The sequence below is a fragment of the Mya arenaria genome, chromosome 13 (assembly GCF_026914265.1).
Source record: "Mya arenaria isolate MELC-2E11 chromosome 13, ASM2691426v1".
Classification (NCBI taxonomy): Eukaryota; Metazoa; Mollusca; class Bivalvia; order Myida; family Myidae; genus Mya; species Mya arenaria.
The window spans coordinates 47,943,259-47,961,887 of NC_069134.1; the positions used below are offsets into that span (position 1 = coordinate 47,943,259).

At 37.4% G+C, this 18,629-nt stretch overlaps 1 protein-coding gene across 2 annotated transcripts in view; it reads right to left on the reverse strand.

The window, feature by feature from the left end:
• Window positions 1-2,773: 2,773 nt before the first annotated feature.
• The window catches only part of LOC128213538 (structural maintenance of chromosomes protein 6-like), a 93,697-nt gene continuing 77,841 nt past the window's right edge, over window positions 2,774-18,629 (reverse strand). Inside the window, exons 21-27 of one of the 2 annotated variants that reach the window (XM_052919327.1) lie at window positions 16,273-16,410; window positions 14,307-14,425; window positions 13,940-14,039; window positions 11,950-12,108; window positions 6,164-6,319; window positions 5,639-5,736; window positions 2,774-4,885 (exon numbers count right to left, since the gene is read on the reverse strand). In XM_052919327.1, coding sequence (XP_052775287.1) covers window positions 4,804-4,885; window positions 5,639-5,736; window positions 6,164-6,319; window positions 11,950-12,108; window positions 13,940-14,039; window positions 14,307-14,425; window positions 16,273-16,410 — 852 coding nt within the window. In that variant the 3' untranslated portion in view covers window positions 2,774-4,803. Of the gene's footprint in view, window positions 4,886-5,638; window positions 5,737-6,163; window positions 6,320-11,949; window positions 12,109-12,157; window positions 12,317-13,939; window positions 14,040-14,306; window positions 14,426-16,272; window positions 16,411-18,629 lie in introns of both variants that reach the window. The other variant, XM_052919326.1, reaches the window with a different exon arrangement.

Genomic DNA, 18,629 nt, shown 5'->3' on the forward strand with positions numbered 1-18,629 from the left:
AGTGTAGTCTCAGTGTGTATATCAACCTAGTCTCAGTGTGTATATCAATGTAGTCTCAGTGTGTATATCAGTGTAGTCTCAGTGTGTATATCAGTGAAGTCTCAGTGTGTATATCAGTGTAGTTTCTGTGTGTATATCAGTGTAGTCTCAGTGTGTATATCAGAGTAATCAGACAATGTGTATAACAGTGTAGCCACACAATGTGTATAACAGTGAAGTGTCACAGGATGTATTTTTCTGTAATCTCACAGGGTGTATATCAGTGTAGTCTCACAGGGTGTATTTCTCTGAAATCTCACAGGGTGTATATCAGTGTAGTCTCACAGGGTGTATTTCTCTGTAATCTCACAGGGTGTATATCAGTGTAGTCTCACAGGGTGTATTTCTCTGTAATCTCACAGGGTGTATATCAGCCTAGTCTAAGTATGTATATCAGTGTAGTATCACAGCGTGTGTATCGGAGTAGTCACACAGTGTGTATATCAGTGTAGTCTCAGTGTGTATATCAGTGTGTATATCAGCCTAGTCTCAGTGTGTATATCAGTGTAGTCTCAGTGTGTATATCAGTGTAGTCTCAGTGTGTATATCAGTGTAGTCTCACAGTGTGTGTATCGGAGTAGTCACACAGCATGTATGTCAGTGTAGTCTCAGTGTGTATATCAGTGTAGTCTCAGTGTGTATATCAGTTTGGTCTCAGTGTGTATATCAGTTTGGTCTCAGTGTGTATATCAGTGTAGTGTCAGTGTGTATATCAGTGTAGTCTCAGTGTGTATATCAGTGTAGTTTCACAGCGTGCATATCAGAGTAGTCACAGTGTGTATATCTGAGTAGTGTCAGTGTGTATACCAGTGTAGTCTCAGTGTGTATATCAATGTAGTCTCTGTGTGTATATCAGTGTAGTCTCAGTGTGTATATCAGTGTGGTCTCACAGTGTGTATATCAGAGTAGTCACACAGTGTGTATATCAGAGTAATCACACAGTGTGTCTAACAGGGTGTATTTCTGTGTAGTAAGACAGGGTGTATATCAGTGTAATCACACAGGGTGTATACCAGTGTGGTCTCACAGGGTGTATATCAGTGTAGTCACACAGGGAGGATATCCGAGTAATCAAACAGAGTGTATATCAGTGAAGTCACAGGGTGTATATCAGTGCAGTCACAGGGTGTATATCAGTGTAGTCTCACAGGGTGTTAATCAGTGTAGTCACACAGGGTGGATATCAGAGTAATCACACAGGGTGTTTCTCAGTGTAATTACAGGGTTTATTTCTGTGTAGTCACTCAGGGTATATTTCTGGGTAGTTCCGCAAGTGTTTTGTTGTTACTAATGCCACAAAATTCATCACCCATTTGTCAGAATTTAGGTTGAAAAATAATTAGAGCAGTGAGTGTATTGAAAAATAAAACAAGAGGACCATATTGGCCCTAAATTGCTCACCTGAGTAAAAGAGTTTAACCTTTGTAATCAATATAGCTTGATATTTGTTCTCAAAGAATATTGAAAAAGATACTGATCAAACATGTTGCCTGGATAATCACTGAAAGGACTTGTCACAGTTGCCTGCACACTGACAGGACTTGTCACAGTTTCCTGCACACTGACAGGACTTGTCACAGTTTCCTGCACACTGACAGGACTTGTCACAGTTGCCTGCACACTGACAGGACTTGTCACAGTTTCCTGCACACTGACAGGACTTGTCACAGTTTCCTGCACACCGACAGGACTTGGTGATTGACTTCACACTGACAGGATTTCGTTCAGTTGCCTGCACACTGACAGGACTTGATGATTGACTGCACACGGACAGAATTTGATTCTCATATCTGCACACTGACAGGATTTTGTTCAGTTGCCTGCATACTGACAGGACTTGATAACTGACTGCACACTGACAGCACTTGGTACAGATACCTGCACACTGACAGGACTTTTTTCAGTTGCCTGCACACTGACAGGACTTTGTTCAATTGCCTGCACACTGACAAAACTATGTTAAATTGCTTGCACACTGAAAGAGTTTTTAGTATAGATAACCAAACAACAAACAGTGCACCAGCCAATAAAGTCAATAAACTGCCTTAAGCTCTAATAATCAAATATCAGAACACATTCAGCACCTTCCACTAATATCATTGCTTCTTCCATCTATTTCAACATCGACTTCCTTCACATGTTCAAAATCAAATTTTCTTTAAATCCATAAAGGCATATTCACTTTCCACACAGAAGATAAGATTGTAGCTTAGAATAATCTACTTGAAGTTCAATGGAAAAGTCTGATTTTTAAATTTATTATTAAGTAAAAATGAAATTTCTTCTAAAGAATAAAGTGAATAATAATTATTTGAATCTATGAACCGAAAAAATGAACAATAATTCCTTTTAAGTGAGTATGTTGAAGACTTAATACAATTTAAAATCTATTCCCTTGTTAAGGAAGCTTTCTGTAAAGTTTAATTAAATTTGGACTGGTAGTTTTAGAGATGTTTTTTTTAAAGCAAAATAGGAATTTGGCCAATTTGTTGTTGTTGTTGTTGTTGATCAATCGTGACCCCTTGTTGTATTTTTGAAGATGGTCACCCAAGGAAGCTTCCTGTGAAGTTTCATTGATATTGGTCTGGTAGCTTCAGAGGAGAAGTTTTTTAAGCAATTGATGATAGACAGACTGACTGACTGACTGACTGATCGACGCCTGACCGACTGAACACTTTGTGCTCTCGTGAGCTAAAAAAAATTACAAACAGGAGCTGCAATAGATAAGTGCTCAAAAGTTATAACTTTATTCTCCACTGTAAATATAATTTTAAAGGAATACCACCATAATGTACTACAAACTATCTCTCGGAGTTTTCTGAAAACCATCTGACACATACAACATTTGTAAACTATTTTTATTCATGATTCAGTGAAAATAGTTGTTAACATTTAACAAAAGTTGAACCCATTTTCAGCATTTTCTGAAATATGGGTGCAGAAAATAACCAAATCAGACAAACAAAATATGACTTTGGTGTAGCTTGACATGTATGAACTTGGACTTACTTAAAGAACATGTTTCCTTCCTTGTACAGGTCCAATTTATCAAATGCATGTATGATCTACATTACAGTTATACAATTCAAATATACATTAAAGGGACTTGCTCATAGTTTGTAAAACTAAAATAATGGCAGCTTCAACTATTCAACAATTGTTGATTTATGCTCAAATATTGTCTTTGAAGTCAGTAAAAGGCTGTAGCGTGATAGGTTGATTGACATTATCATGTAATGCTTTCAAGGTATTTAAGAAATGTTAAAACATTAAAAAAAAATGCACGAGTCCCTATGGCTGAGCCATCAGTTTTCTAATTATTCTTGACTATACCAGTGTTGGTTCACTCTTAATTAAAACCAGAGCAAACAATTATAATAGATGTATTTTCAGATGCATTACCCCGGAAAACTATTGTGCCAAAACATGAGTGAGTCCCTTTACCATGATTGCAAATATAACAAATTTACATTTATTCATTTTAAATGTACATGTTCTTGAAATTGCCAGTCAAAAAGACAAACAATATACTGTACATATTGCTTTCAGTACCAGTAAAAATTAAGACTAAAGCTAAAACAATAAAACTTCAACAAATAAGAATTCCTGTCATTTTGTAATAAAAAGCCAAGGGGTTCTAACAGCTAATATTTGTTATTCCTGAAATATGGCCGAGGGCTGTTTGAGTAGGAGGGATTTAAGCCCAAAGCTTGGTAAAGAGGCTTGGACCCCTTGTGGAATTGTTTCCTAAGTCATTTATATTAACTTTAAGGTACTTCCTACTGAATTTGATGCAAATGTCTGTAAAAAAACATGATATTTACAACTGAACAATAGGCTGAAGTTAAAAGCTGTCAATCCTGATTTCAGGATTACTCCTGAAGTTTAGAACCCCTGATGGACATAGTGTCATACATCAGAATGGAATGCCAGCACATACTCTGTGTAAAAATCATCAATGGAATTCTACTGCAAACAATAATGCAAATACTGTACTGTGTAACCAAACACTTATCTACGGAAATGACTTGACAAATTGGATCAATCTAACACAAAATATCAGCATGTTTTTGCTCTCAGCTTAAAGACATATCTTTTAAATGTTCAACTGCTTAATAAGGAGATGATAAATTATAGCCAGATTTTTATTCCTTTTTACTTTTTATAATATTTTTTTAAATACCCATATATTTTTACGAGCAAAACATATATAAATTTAGAAGTATATTCATAATAATAAAATGTAGTCCTTTTTAAAAATTTAGAGTTTGTATATTCCATACCTACTACATTTCAAAATTTAAAGCAATGGAAGAAGTTCATTATATAAATGTTTTATGTCTGTGTTGTAAGAATACTTAAAATAGCACTGCTTGAAATGAATATACCAAATGAAAATTAATTAAGCAAAACCATCCATGAGCACTAAAGATGTGTACATGACAATGTATACTGAACAAACAATTGTTCCATATAAACCGTGACTCCTCCTTATAACAACAAAAGAGTACAGACAAATAATAAAACATCAGTGATAAAACAAAATAAAAACATAAAATTGCTGATGAAATCATGTAAAATGGAGAAGAAAAGATAGTTGAAATTTAAATAATTAACAATGTCAACGCTGAACACACGAGATATTATGAACACAATAAACAGCAAAAGCACATTGTCCATGGCTGGCACAGTCTAAACCAGTCAGGTGGCACAGTTCATACCAGTCAGGTATGACACATTTTCAAACACTAGTACATAGGCTGCTCAGTCATCCAAAGTCTGCTGTCCTCTCTCTGGTGTCGGCATCTCAAATATCCGCATGTTCTGGGTGCTAATTCCCAGGTGACTGGAGGACAAGAGTAAAACAATTTCAAAGAATTTTGAAAACATAGGGAACCAAATATTCATTTGAATAATACAATGTAACACTAAATCTAATATGCTTTTTTTAAGTTTTTCAGCGGATAATTGATAAATATCAGTGGAGTACTGTTTATTGTTGAAACACTAATATTACCCATATGTAATGTTCACTGTTTTTCTCATTTTAGCCTCTTTACGGTAGTAAAATAAACACTAATGCACACAGTACAGGAAACAAGTATCAATGACAACATTTCCTGAATCGTGTCATTGGGCTAAAATTGGTATGATTTTCCAATCAATTTATTATCATTTTTCAGGAGTTATAAGCATGAAATACCAAGAGAAAGATTTGGTTTCAGTGTAAAATAATAATATTCTCACCTTGTTAACACTATTATATATTTTGCTCATAGTTGAATCCCTCGTGAAATATAAATTTTGGTGCTCAATCTATATCAAAGTGTTATCTTACACTGAAGCAACTATCCTCTATTTCACATTTATGTGATTATAAGCAGCTGAGAGTCATTTAGTGACAACAAACATGTAACAACTCTTAACATTTTTTTCTAAGACTAAGCTATTTTTTTAATGCTTACACTTGCAACAATGTATGAGTTAATCACATCTGGATTGGTGGGAGTCAATTAATGAAAACATACAATGTATGTGTAACTATTCTTGTTCTGTAGCATTTCATTGTAAGCACGAACTTAAAGCTTTATGAGCTTACCACATCTTGAGTGGTGAGAGGAAGATAAACTGCCTCTCCTGTTGCTCTTTGGCTGTACCCATCAACATCTCCATGGCGATTCTACGGTTCACCATGTCCTGGTGAAAATTGACACAAGATGCCATTACAAAATTTATCAAGTACTAAAAAATTTTTTTTTTATTAGTTTTATATTTGAAACACATTGAACAGTGCAGTGGTATACAAAGATATAACAGAGCATAAGTTTGAATCTTAACCAGGCAATAGAAATCTACTAAAGTTTTAGCTGTCATTGTGGTCAGTTTTAATAAATGACAATAGAAGAAAAAAGGTTTTTAGCCATAAAAAAATGTTATCCTTTTTATAATAAAATAACATCAAGGGAAACAAGTTTTCTATGGTGTCAACAATGTGTCGGGTTGTACAAATAGAGGTCCAGGGTCCATCCCAGTAAGACACAAACTCTTTCTCTGTTTAATAATCAGCAATGTTTCATTTTATTTAAAGCTACCTAAATAATCAGAAAGATAACAGCTGGCATACCATGAAGACATCAAACTCATCAAGACATCTGAATGGCGAGTCCATGGCACCCCAAAGCGCGAGGATAAAACAGATAGTTGAGAAGGATCGTTCACCTCCCGACAACGAACGCAAATCTTTTGTGCTCTCTCCACTCGCACTCTTGCTAGGCTGAACCTGTTTGTAGATGGATAAGAGGGATGGTTAGCAATGCTCTTAAGTCTTAAATCTGAATCGCATAAAGAAAGAAAATCAAGTCAAGTCTTGTATGACAAACATTTGCTACAATGAGTGCATTACAGATTCACAGCATACACATCTGCAGGAAAATCTACACAACTAGAGCTGTCACAGGAGTGACGAATACCCCCAAATGCCGCCTGGACACAGGAATGGCAAACCATTCCTTTGAAAAGAGGCCATAACTCCAAGGTTACTGCACACTGCATCTTCTTTTATCATGCATGTATTGTTTTATTTAAATCTGTTGAGTAATTTAGAAGTTACACTGCTGACAAGAAAAACTAGCTGATGCTCTAGCTGATCTCTTCTGGAATAAGACATCTAGAGCATTCACGAGCTTTTCTTCCAACATGATCATCATCAAATTTTACAAGTACATATTTGGGCTTGAATGCATCCTTATCCACCTGGGAATAAATCCCGGGACTGTTCCTGTAGCCGAATTAACAAGTCCATCTGACAGGTCAATATTTGTAGTAAGCACTACTGTGGCAAATATGCCATACTTAAGTTCTGCTGGTATTCCACTGGCATCTGGTTCAAATGAAGCATGCTGGATTTGTTTTGTGTGTTCATCTTTCCAAGTGTCAATTACTTTTAAGGTAAATATTTGCTCATTTAGTTTTTGAAGGATCTATCGAACTTGACCTGTAACTTCTGATGTTACACCTGTGTACCAAAAAATGTTCAAATCTGTCAAGCCTTTCATGAGTTATCGTCCGGAAACCATTTTTCTATTTTTAGTAACAGTGACCTTGACCCCACCAGCCCCAATATCGAACTTGATCTGTATCTTCTGATGTTACACCTGTGTACCAAAAATTGTTCAAATCTGTTTAGCCTTTCATGAGTTATTGTCCGGAAACCGTTTTTCTATTTTTAGTAACAGTGACCTTGACCTTGGCCCCACCAGCCCCAATATCGAACTTGACCTGTATCTTCTGATGTTACACCTGTGTACCAAAAAATGTTCAAATCTGTCAAGCCTTTCATGAGTTATCGTCCGGAAACCGTTTTTCTATTTTTTAGTAACCGTGAACTTGACCTTGGCCCCACCAGCCCCAATATCGAACTTGGCCTGTATCTTCTGATGTTACACCTGTGTACCAAAAAAATTTCAAATCTGTCAAGCCTTTCATGAGTTATCGTCCGGAAACCGTTTTTCTATTTTTAGTAACAGTGACCTTGACCTTGGCCCCACCAGCCCCAATATCGAACTTGACCTGTATCTTCTGATGTTACACCTGTGTACCAAAATTTTTTCAAATCTGTCTAGCCTTTCATGAGTTATCGTCCGGAAACCATGAAAACCGACAGACCGACCGACAAGCTCACTCCTATATACCCCCTCAAACTTCGTTTGTGGGGGTATAATAAAGCAAGGCAGAGAAAGCGTCACTTTACTATAAGGCATAGTAGGGGAAGCTAAGCATCAGTATTATTATAAGGCAAGGTAGGGGAAGGTAAGCATCAGTTTAACTATAAGGCAAGGTGAGGTAAGCTAAACATCAGTTTTACTATAAGGCAATGTAAGGGAAGCTATGCATCAGTTTTACTATAAGGCAATGTAGGGGAAGCTAAACATCAGTTTAACTATAAGGCAAAGCAATAACAAGGCATCTAAGCATTCTGCAGAGGAAGCTAAACATCAGTTTAATAATAAGGTAAGGCAGTAACAAGGCATCTGTGCATTCTGCATGGGAAGCTAAACATCAGATTTACTATAAGGCAAGGCAGAGGAAGCTAAACATCAGATTGATAATAAGGTAAGGCAGTAACAAGGCATCTGTGCATTCTGCATGGGAAGCTAAACATCAGATTTACTATAAGGCAAGGCAGAGGAAGCTAAACATCAGATTGATAATAAGGTAAGGCAGTAACAAGGCATCTGTGCATTCTGCATGGGAAGCTAGACATCAAATTTACTATAAGGCAAGGCAGAGGAAGCTAAACATCAGTTTAACAATAGGGCAAGGCAGCTACAAGGCATCTGTGCATTCTGCATGGGAAGCTAGACATCAGATGTATTACAAGGCAAGGCAGGAGAAGCTAAACATCAGTTTAATGATAAGGTAAGGCAGCAACAAGGCATCTAAGCATTCTGCAAAGGAAGCTAAATATCAGAGTTACTATAAGGCAAGGCAGGGAAAGCTAGCCATCAGATTTGCTATAAGGCAAGGCAGAGGAAGCTAAACATCAGTTTAATAATAAGGTAAGCAAGTAACAAGGCATCCATGCATTCTACAGGGGAAGCTAGACATCAGATTTAGTATAAGGCAAGGCAGAGGAAGCTAAACATCAGAGTTACTATAAGGCAAGGCAGGGAAAGCTAGCCATCAGATTTACTATAAGGCAAGGCAGAGGAAGCTAAACATCAGTTTAATAATAAGGTAAGCAAGTAACAAGGCATCCATGCATTCTACAGGGGAAGCTAGACATCAGATTTACTATAAGGCAAGGCATAGGAAGCTAAATATCAGTTTAATAATAAGGTAAGGCAGTAACAAGGCATCCATGTATTCTACAGGGGAAGCTAGACATCAGATTTACTATAAGGCAAGGCAGAGGAAGCTAATCATCAGTTTAAAGTGTGAAGTAAAGTGTGTTACTATCATGACCTTTGACTCTATGACCACAAAATCCAAAGGAGTCAGCAGCTGGTCACCAAAAATCTAAATGTAAAGTTTGAGGGCCATGGGTGAGGCATTGACAAGTTATCACACAGACAAGCTTTTTTCGTTCAGGGTCACTGTGACCTTGACCTTTGACCTGATGACCCCTAAAATCATAAGGGGTCAACTACAGCTCAGACGCAACTCCAAGTCAAGTTTGAGGGCCATGGGTGCAGGCATTGTCGAGTTATAAATCAAAACATTTTTGCATTCAAGGTCACTGTAAACTTGACCTTTGACCCGATGACTCCTTAAGTCAATAAGGGTCACCTACTGGTCCGGCCCAACTTCCATCTCAACTTTGATGATCATAGATTCAGGTATTGTTGAGATATCACTGGGAGAAGATTTGTTGACTTTTTTGCGTTAAAGGTTACTGTGACCTTGTCCCGATGACCCCTAAAGTCAAGAGGGGTCATCTACTGGTCAGGCCCAACCTTTATGTCATGTTTGATGACCAAAGGTCCAGGAATTGTTGAGTTTGCTTTCAAGGTCACTGTGACCTTGACCATTGACCGCTAATATCAATAGGGGTCATCTACTGGTTAGGCCCAAGCGCCATGTCCAGTTTTAGGGCCATGGGTGCAGGCATTGTTGAGTTATCACTCGGACAACCTTTTATGATTCAAGGTCACTGTGACCTTGACCTTTGGCCCGATGACCCCCCCCGAAAAAATAGGAGTCATGTACTGGTCAGGCCCAACCTCCAAGTCAAGTTTGAGGGCCATTGGTGCAGGCATTGTCAAGTTATCACATGGACAACCTTTTACCATTCAAGGTCACTATGACCTTGACCTTTGGCCCGATGACCCCCCCCCCAAAAAAAAATAATAGGGGTCATCTACTGGTCAGGCCAAACCTCCAAGTAAAGTTTGAGGGCCATGGATGCAGGCATTGTAAAGTTATCACTCAGACAACCTTTAACCATTCAAGGTCACTGTGACCTTGACCTTTGGCCAGATGACCCCCCAAAACATTAGGGGTCATCTACTGGTCAGGCCCAACTTCCATATGAATGGATGATCATAGGTCTAGGCATTGTTGATTTATCACTCGGACAAGCTTTAAAATTCTTTTACCATTCAAGGTCACTGTGACCTTGACCTTTGTCCCGATGAGCCCTTAAATCAATAGGGCTCATCTACTGGTAAGACCCAACCTTCATGTCAAGTTTGATGTCCATACGTCAAGGAATTGTTGAGTTATCACTCAGACAAGCTTTGGTCTACCGACGGACCGACCGACCTACCGACCGATGTGCAAAGCAATATACCCCTCTTCTTCAAAGGGGGGCATAAAAAGGGTCATTTACTGGTCAGGCCAAACTTCCATGTCAAGTTAAATGATCATAGGTTCAGGCATTGTTGAGATATCACTGGGAGAAGTTTTGTTAACTTTTTTGTGTTAAAGGTTACTGTGACCTTGACCTTGGCTTGATGACCCCCAAAGTCAAGAGGGGTCATCTACTGGTCAGGCCCAACCTTCAGGTTCAGGAATTGTCGAGTTTGCTTTCAAGGTCACTATGACCTTGACCTTTGACCCCTTAAAACAATAGGGGTCATCTACTGGTCAGGCTCAGCCTGCAAGTCAAGTTTGAGGGCCATGGGTGCAGGCATTGTTGAGTTATCACTCGGACAACCTTCTATGATTCAAGGTCACTGTGACCTTGACCTTTGGCCCGATGACCCTCAAAAACAATAGGGGTCATCTTCTGGTCAGACCCAACCTCAAAGTCAAGTTTGAGGGCCATGGGTGCAGGCATTGTTGAGTTGTCACTCGGACAACCTTTTATGATTCAAGGTCACTGTGACCTTGACCTTTGGCCCGATGACCCTCAAAAACAATAGGGGTCATCTTCTGGTCAGACCCAACCTCAAAGTCAAGTTTGAGGGCCATGGGTGCAGGCATTGTTGAGCTGTCACTCGGACAACCTTTTATGATTCAAGGTCACTGTGACCTTGACCTTTAGCCTGATGACATCCTAAAACAATAGGAGTCATCTACTGGTCTGGCCCAACCTCCAAGTCAAGTTTGAGGGCCATGGGTGCAGGCATTGTTGAGTTGTCACTCGGACAACCTTTTATGATTCAAGGTCACTGTGACCTTGACCCGATGACCCCCAAAAACAATAGGGGTCATCTACTCGTCAGGCCCAATCTCCAAGTAAAGTTTGAGGGCATTGGGTGCAGGCATTGTCGAGTTTTCACAGGGACACCTTTTTACCATTCAAGGTCACTGTGACCTTGACCTATGGCCCGATTACCACAAAAACTTTAGGGGTCATCTTCTGGTCAGGCCCAACCTCCAAATCAAGTATGAGGGCCATGGGTACAGGCATTGTCAAGATATCATTCGGACAACCTTTTACCATTCAAGGTCATTGTGACCTTGAGCTTTGCCTGATGTCCCCCAAAAACAATAGGGGTCATCTACTGGTCAGGCCCAACCTTCATGTGAAGTTTGATGACCATACGTCCAGGAATTGTTGAATTATCACTCGGATAAGACAGACCGACCGACATGTGCCAAGCAACATACCCCTCTTCTTCAAAGGGGCGCATAAAAATAGTAAGGTAAGGCAGTAACAAGTCATCCTAGCATTCTGCAGGGGAAGCTAAACATCAGATTGAATATGAGGCAAGGTAGAGGAAGCTAAACATCAGTTTTACTAGAAGGCAAGGCAATATTAAGGCAGCTAGGCTTTCTGAAGGGGAAGCTTAACATCAGTTTTACTTTTTTTTCTCCATAAAACCTTCAGGTTTTGAATTCAACTACAGTTTTGTAGTAAGGCTATGCAGTAAGATTGCATCGAAACAATCAAACGACAGTAAGATGGCACCTAAACTATCAAACGAAAGCACATGCCAATGACAGCATGCATATACCACTTACAATCAATTCTACAGTTTTTTCTGCATGACTTATTATCAGTCGGCCACTGTACATCCTGCTGTTGAGAAAAGCCGCCACCCATAATCTGCACCTGCCGCTTATCCGTTTTCGTAATTCCACATAGCTTTTGTATCTCCAGTGTACGGCGTTATCCAATTCCTGTGAAAAATTAAATACAGAATACACAGAATAGATTTCATTCACTTACTATCATTTCAAGAGATCCGTCTTTATGATTGAAGGTCATTTTCCCGGTATAGGCCCTGTTGTTCAGAAAGCTGGCAAAAAAGAACTTGGTTCTCAAAGCAATCAACCTTCTAAACTCGGAATATCTGGTAAGCCTCCGACCAACAGCATTGTCCAGTCTCTGAAAAGACACAATGTATATCAGTCAGCGTCTCCCCATCATTGGCTCATTCTCAAATGCAAACATTCTGTTATTATTTATTATTGGCACAATCTTCTCATCTGTACATATATGATTGCTCTTTGAATTTCAAATCCAGTATTCATACTTTTAGGGTAATAAATGTTAAAAACAAATATTTACACCTCAACTTCAATTCCTTCTAATTGATTGGATTCCGGATATTTTCTCACATTAGACGTTCGTTCATACATATAATTTTAAAGATTCAGTAAAAACATGTCCCATGGGTGGCATTCAATATTGGTCTAAATTGGATTTAAGATTGAAATAGCATGTAGGATTGTGAGGAATAAATAAAAAGCCAAATAAGTGAATGAATTCAATGACGTATGTCCAAACTATTGACTTAAGTTGCATATTGAATACCACCCTACAACTGGAGTGATCTGCAGCTAAAATGGTGTGGTCTGAAACGTTAAAATTGAAAATTCATTTAGACCATATCAGGGCTTCTAAAATTTTGAAATTTAATAGGTACGGGCCTGTTGATCCTGAGCCCCCCCCCCCCCCATGGCCTGTTCCAAAATTGGATTTTTGAAATGTCCAGTGTTTATGGGGCATTTCATATTTCATACAAGAAATGCTGCAATCATAAATCTTCAGCTGACTGATATTCACGGAAAGCGGCAGATGATAAAATTCATTGTTTTGGTCACAAAAAGTTGATATGACACTATAAGTGTAGTTAATGACAGTAAGGATTCCTGCTGGCGATTACCATTGTGGCCATTTACGACAAAAGGTGACAATTGTTTTTCATCATATCTTCGTAAAATTATGTAAGCTGCAGACACAGTGGTCAGTATCTGCAGTTAATCAAGCTTGTCGCTGTTGATATTCTATAAAAATAGATCAAGACTATGCTAATTCAAAATGACATCCTATTATGATAATGGCACTTTTAAGCAAAAGTGTGACAATTGTTTACATGAGAAATTTTCCACATCTCTTTGATGTAATAAAAAAAGTGAAGTCAATTAACACAGACTAAAGTTATTGCATGTTTTTCTACATTTTTTACAGACTTTTTACCATTCTGGAACAAACAAAAAAAATCGCACCAATTTTTTTATCCATATACTGTTACTGAAATTAGTTCGGCAAGGTCAAAATCTGTAAAGACCGGCAAATCATTGGTTTTTAGAAGCCCTGCAATGTATCAACACATTAGTAGAACCAGAGCTTTAGACTATGTAAGACCAGTGCTGACTTTATATTCTGAAAATGACAAATCACATAACGCAATTATACAGAAAAGCAATTATACAGAAATATCCCAAATATGTCCAGTATAAAATTGTGAAGGAAAAACTGGTCTTTTCTAATAGACATTCAGACAAACATGTAATTATATGTATTTCATTTCTAGGAAACCATGCCTTTGTGACAAACGAGTGAATGGCATAAAGTGATATCTTAACCTCTGAGTCATTGCTCATGTACCTGTTTCCTTAGAAACTGCAGACTACAATTTTTCTGAATATAGTGACAATACCAATGAATTATTTTAAACTAATATGTAATCTTGAAGGATTAAAAAAATAAAAAGACCTGCCATACCTCACAGAATGTTTTGAGCTGGTGAACCTCTTTCCGTATCTTCATGAAGGCATCCTTCTTCTCCTTGTACTGCCGAGTTATCTCCACTGGATCTCCACGCCTAAAATAGGTTTTGATAATTGGATTTAGACCTTTGACATCACCTATCTAGATTCACAGATCCAGAGAAGACCATTTTCCTCAGTAATTAAAAACAAAATGTTTGGTTTGTTGTCACCAAGCTGGACAAGTGTGTTTCCTCTATTGACCCACATCAAAGATCACACTCTTGCATAACATCGTGACTTCAAGAGTGATCAATATAATGTTGCAAAAACTTGTTCCACAATCATAATGCAAAATAAATAAGTTTTAACTGAATACTCACTGTTTTTCCTCATTTTTGATCTGTTTCTCTATTTGCGCTATCTCATTGCCAATGTTGTTGGAGGATCGTCGAGTGTTGATCCTCTCTTCATGTATTTCTTTGGCTTTTTCAATGTCTGCCTGTAAGCAAAATAAAAAAATAAACTTAATGAATATAAATCTTGACTTACTCCGTTTCATTTATCATATTTTGAATGTGTTACATTATGGTTACAGTGTAGTATAATTCTTTACAGAGATAATACATGTTTTCCAGCAAGTGCAAAGGCCTGCATAAACACATTATGAAGGTTGTCCATAGATTTTTATGCTTCAAAAAGTTTTTTTTTTTACTATAATTGCATAGTATAAACTGTTAAAAATGATTATATCTATTGGTTTTCAATCAAATAAATGTTGGTAAGAAATTGATTGACTTTGGAAAATACATTTAACACTGTAATGAAGGTTTTAATTCATATTTCATACACAGACTGATTTGAACCATATCAGTATATGTGTTAAATAGTAACTGAAATTGTATATTTTTATATCAGTATAGAGGAGAGTTTGTGGACTTCTTTACCACTTTCTTTATTAGAAAAATTGTAATAGAAGAAACATAGTGGCTTAGCTTAATATGTTATATTAATCTTGGCAGTGTATAGATGAGCCGGATGCTTCAAAAGTGAAAGTAAATAAAAAACGCATTCTTTTAGATCGTTTCGTCTGCATGTCATCAGGATCATTTCAGGGTCTGCATGTCATCGGGATCATTTCAGGGTCTGCATGGCACCAGGATCATTTCAGGGGCTGCATGTCATCGGGATCATTTCAGGATCTGCATGTCATCGGGACCATTTCAGGGTCTGCATGTCATCGGGATCATTTCAGGGGCTGCATGGCACCAGGATCATTTAAGGGGCTGCATGTCATCGGGATCATTTCAGGGTCAGCATGTCATCGGGATCATTTAAGGGGCTGTATGTCATCGGGATCATTTTAGGGGCTGCATGTCATTGGGATCATTTCAGAGTCTGCATGTCATCGGGATCATTTCAGGGTCTGCATGGCACCGGGATCATTTCAGGGTCTGTATGTCATCGGGATCATTTCAGGGGCTGCATGTCATCGGGATCATTTCAGGCGCTCATTAGAGCAGTAGAATTAGTCGAAAAGACCTGTGTTTGGCGAAATCATGGCAATAGTGTGTATATTTCTAATCGGATTCCTGCTACAATTTGGAATAACCAGTAAGAATTTTGTGTCAGTTCGATGTAAAAATGATTATTCTTTGCGCTGAATGCAGTGATATGCTTGGGATTGGTATATTAGCTATGAAATTCATGTCTGAACTGGATGTTTACCGTTTTCATGACGAATTGTGTTTTTGAGAGTTTCTTCTCTTGTCAATTATATAACCCTAGTGGATTTTATAGAAAGTTGAAATATCTTCTACAAATCATGATTAATAGTTATATTGTATTCCATGACGTGATAAGCAGCCCATATAATATATTATTTCATTTTCAGGATCAAAACTGATTTTTCCCAGCTGAGGCCACAGGCAACTATTTAAAGTAAGCCAGGCGCAGCTGTTGGGATCTGCATCATACATTCAAGTCTCTGTGGTATAAATGGCATGCAAATCGCCTTATCTATTCACATTATTCGCCGTTTCCTAATATTTTCACATCACCTGAATCACCTGGCATAAACAGTTATTTTATGCATTAGTTAAGAAACAGCATACCAGTATCAATGTAATACCTACATGCTGTAAAATTTCACTACTGGCAATCTAACACACACTCTAACCAAAGGACACACTTATTCCAAAACTGTTCAGTAAACTTATGATAACATGCGGACATCATTCTGTTTCCCTGAGGTGAGCCAACGACTTTCCACAGCAACTATTACCACATTACATATCATTCACCAAATTACTCAACTTCTCAACTTATACCCCATTACTCAAAGAATACCTCAATATCTGCCTGGTATTTGTCCATGCGGTCATTGATGTCTTTAATCCTACGTTCCAGCTCCTTGAGTTTGGTATCATAGTGTTTCTTGTTCACTTTGCACGTCTCCACCTCACTGAGAATGGTGCCAACCTCATCCTGGATGGGAAATGTGGGGGAAGGTTATTTTCAGGAAGGGAAAAACTGTTTGGGATCGGGTTAAGTTCAGTAAGGGTGAGAAAAAAATAATATTAATATAGGAAACACAGTTATGAAAGGGAATGAAGTTGAAATTCAATATGAGAAAAACAGTTGGGGAATGGGTAACGTTCACATTCAATGTGAGAAAAACAGTTGGGGAATGGGTAAAGTTCACATTCAATATCGGAAAAAAGTTGGGGAATGGGTTAAATTCATATTCCTTATGGGAAAAACAGTTGGGGAAAGGGTCAAGTTCATATTCAATATGTGAAATGTGGGAGTAATTATGTTTAATGACCAAATGAAGTGAAAGGAAACAGTATAACTATTAATAAGGAAGAGGTATAACTATTAGAAAGGAGGATCCCAGTCTCAGTTCAATATTTTTAAAGATTTTCATAAAGTAAGCTTCTAACAGATTAAGAGGTCAAACAAATGTCCTACAGAGAATAGTTTTCCCATGAATATTAGAAATTTACAGATTTTTACTGACAAAATTTAAATATGAACATGGAATATCACTCTGCAAAAAAGATACTTTTCATTTCAAACTGTTTTTTCAACAAGAGCCGTCGTATGACAGCGCGCTCGACTACGCCGCTGTACGAATACAATAACAATGTAATAATACCAAGTTTGGTCTCTTTATGTCAAACCTAACTAAAATAATTTGATACATAAGGTGACTTTGATGCTGCCCTCCCACCAGCCCGCCCAAACAATGACGCAAGTCATTCAAATAACTTGATTTCCCATCATGAAAATGTGGTTAAGAATATACAAATATGCCTTTCCAAGAAATAAAAAAATAAAAAATTCAAGGGCCATAATTTGTATTTAGGCTTAAAACGGAGTTATGTTTCTTGTTGTAAGATGGTCGTAAATAATTTTGAATTTTATTAAGTACATTAAATGAACGGTATAGAAGTTTTTTTTATTAAAATCCCAACTTGCCCTTAACTTTTACTTTCCTAAAACTTTAACCTACCGTAAATGACTGGGTATAAGACGATAGGGGGTATTGGACCCAGGGAAAAAAATCTGTTAAAAGTCCAAGAAAAAAACTTTTAATCTACGTTTTTGGTTAAAAGACGCATAGAAAAGATGTCAAATCGTTTGGCATTTTCGGCCACCATGTTTGTTGACAGTGACAAAAAAAAAAATGGCGACGGTTATCTTTAAAACCATACAATGATAAACTGTTGAGAATGAAAAGTTAAGTTATGCAAAAACCTTATATTGTACAGGTTTGTTCTCAAAATGTCAACACCTACAGAAAAGAATAAAGTACCGTAATTCACCTAAGAGTTCAGACACCCATAATTATTTTCCAAAATAATTTATTTTGCGTACCTAATTGTCGGACACCCAAAGGACATCAATCACAACTTTCACAGTTACCAAGTTTCACAGACAAAGATTATTGTTTTTTATCTTTACAATGCCTGGCTAGATTACCTAACTGTATACACCACTGTGACAACGTAGTTAGTTACAACCCCATCCTAAACGATTTATTGCCTGTTGAAAAGAAAGTGTGATAAATTTATTGGAGGATTAAGGAAACAAAAGGGCAATCAAGGGATTAAGAAAACATAAACATGACATGTTTGTAAAACGATCTGCCAATAAACTTTCAAACTTGTACCACACTTATAGACTGCAAGAAGAAATAATCGTACAGTTATACATTAATCCTGCACAGCAATGTCCATGCTCTCCACAAGATCCTCGTGGGTATAACTCTAAGTTATGTGACGTCACACAGTGTGACTCTTTGATCTAAAGCCGATAGAATGTGTTTATTCAATTCAATGCATGTATAAAATGGTGTTTTAATTAACTTGATGAAGGTTTTACACTTATAGGCGTAATAAATAAGTTAATGACCATTGATAAACAGGTTAACAGCAGTCAAGTTTTTGACACCTTCTTGTACAACTGACAAAAAATATTTTGACAGTGCCCAACTTTGCTTTTTTATATATGCAAGTTTAATTATTGTTCAATTCAATTTATTATTCAAAATAATATTGAATCGAAAAATATTTTTGTTTAAATTATAAATGTCTTACGATATACCGTATCCCGATCTTCAACTGCCGTTATAACTCATATATACTCGATTGATATGACGCGAGTAACATCCCTTTCTACATAAATCTAAACAAACTCTT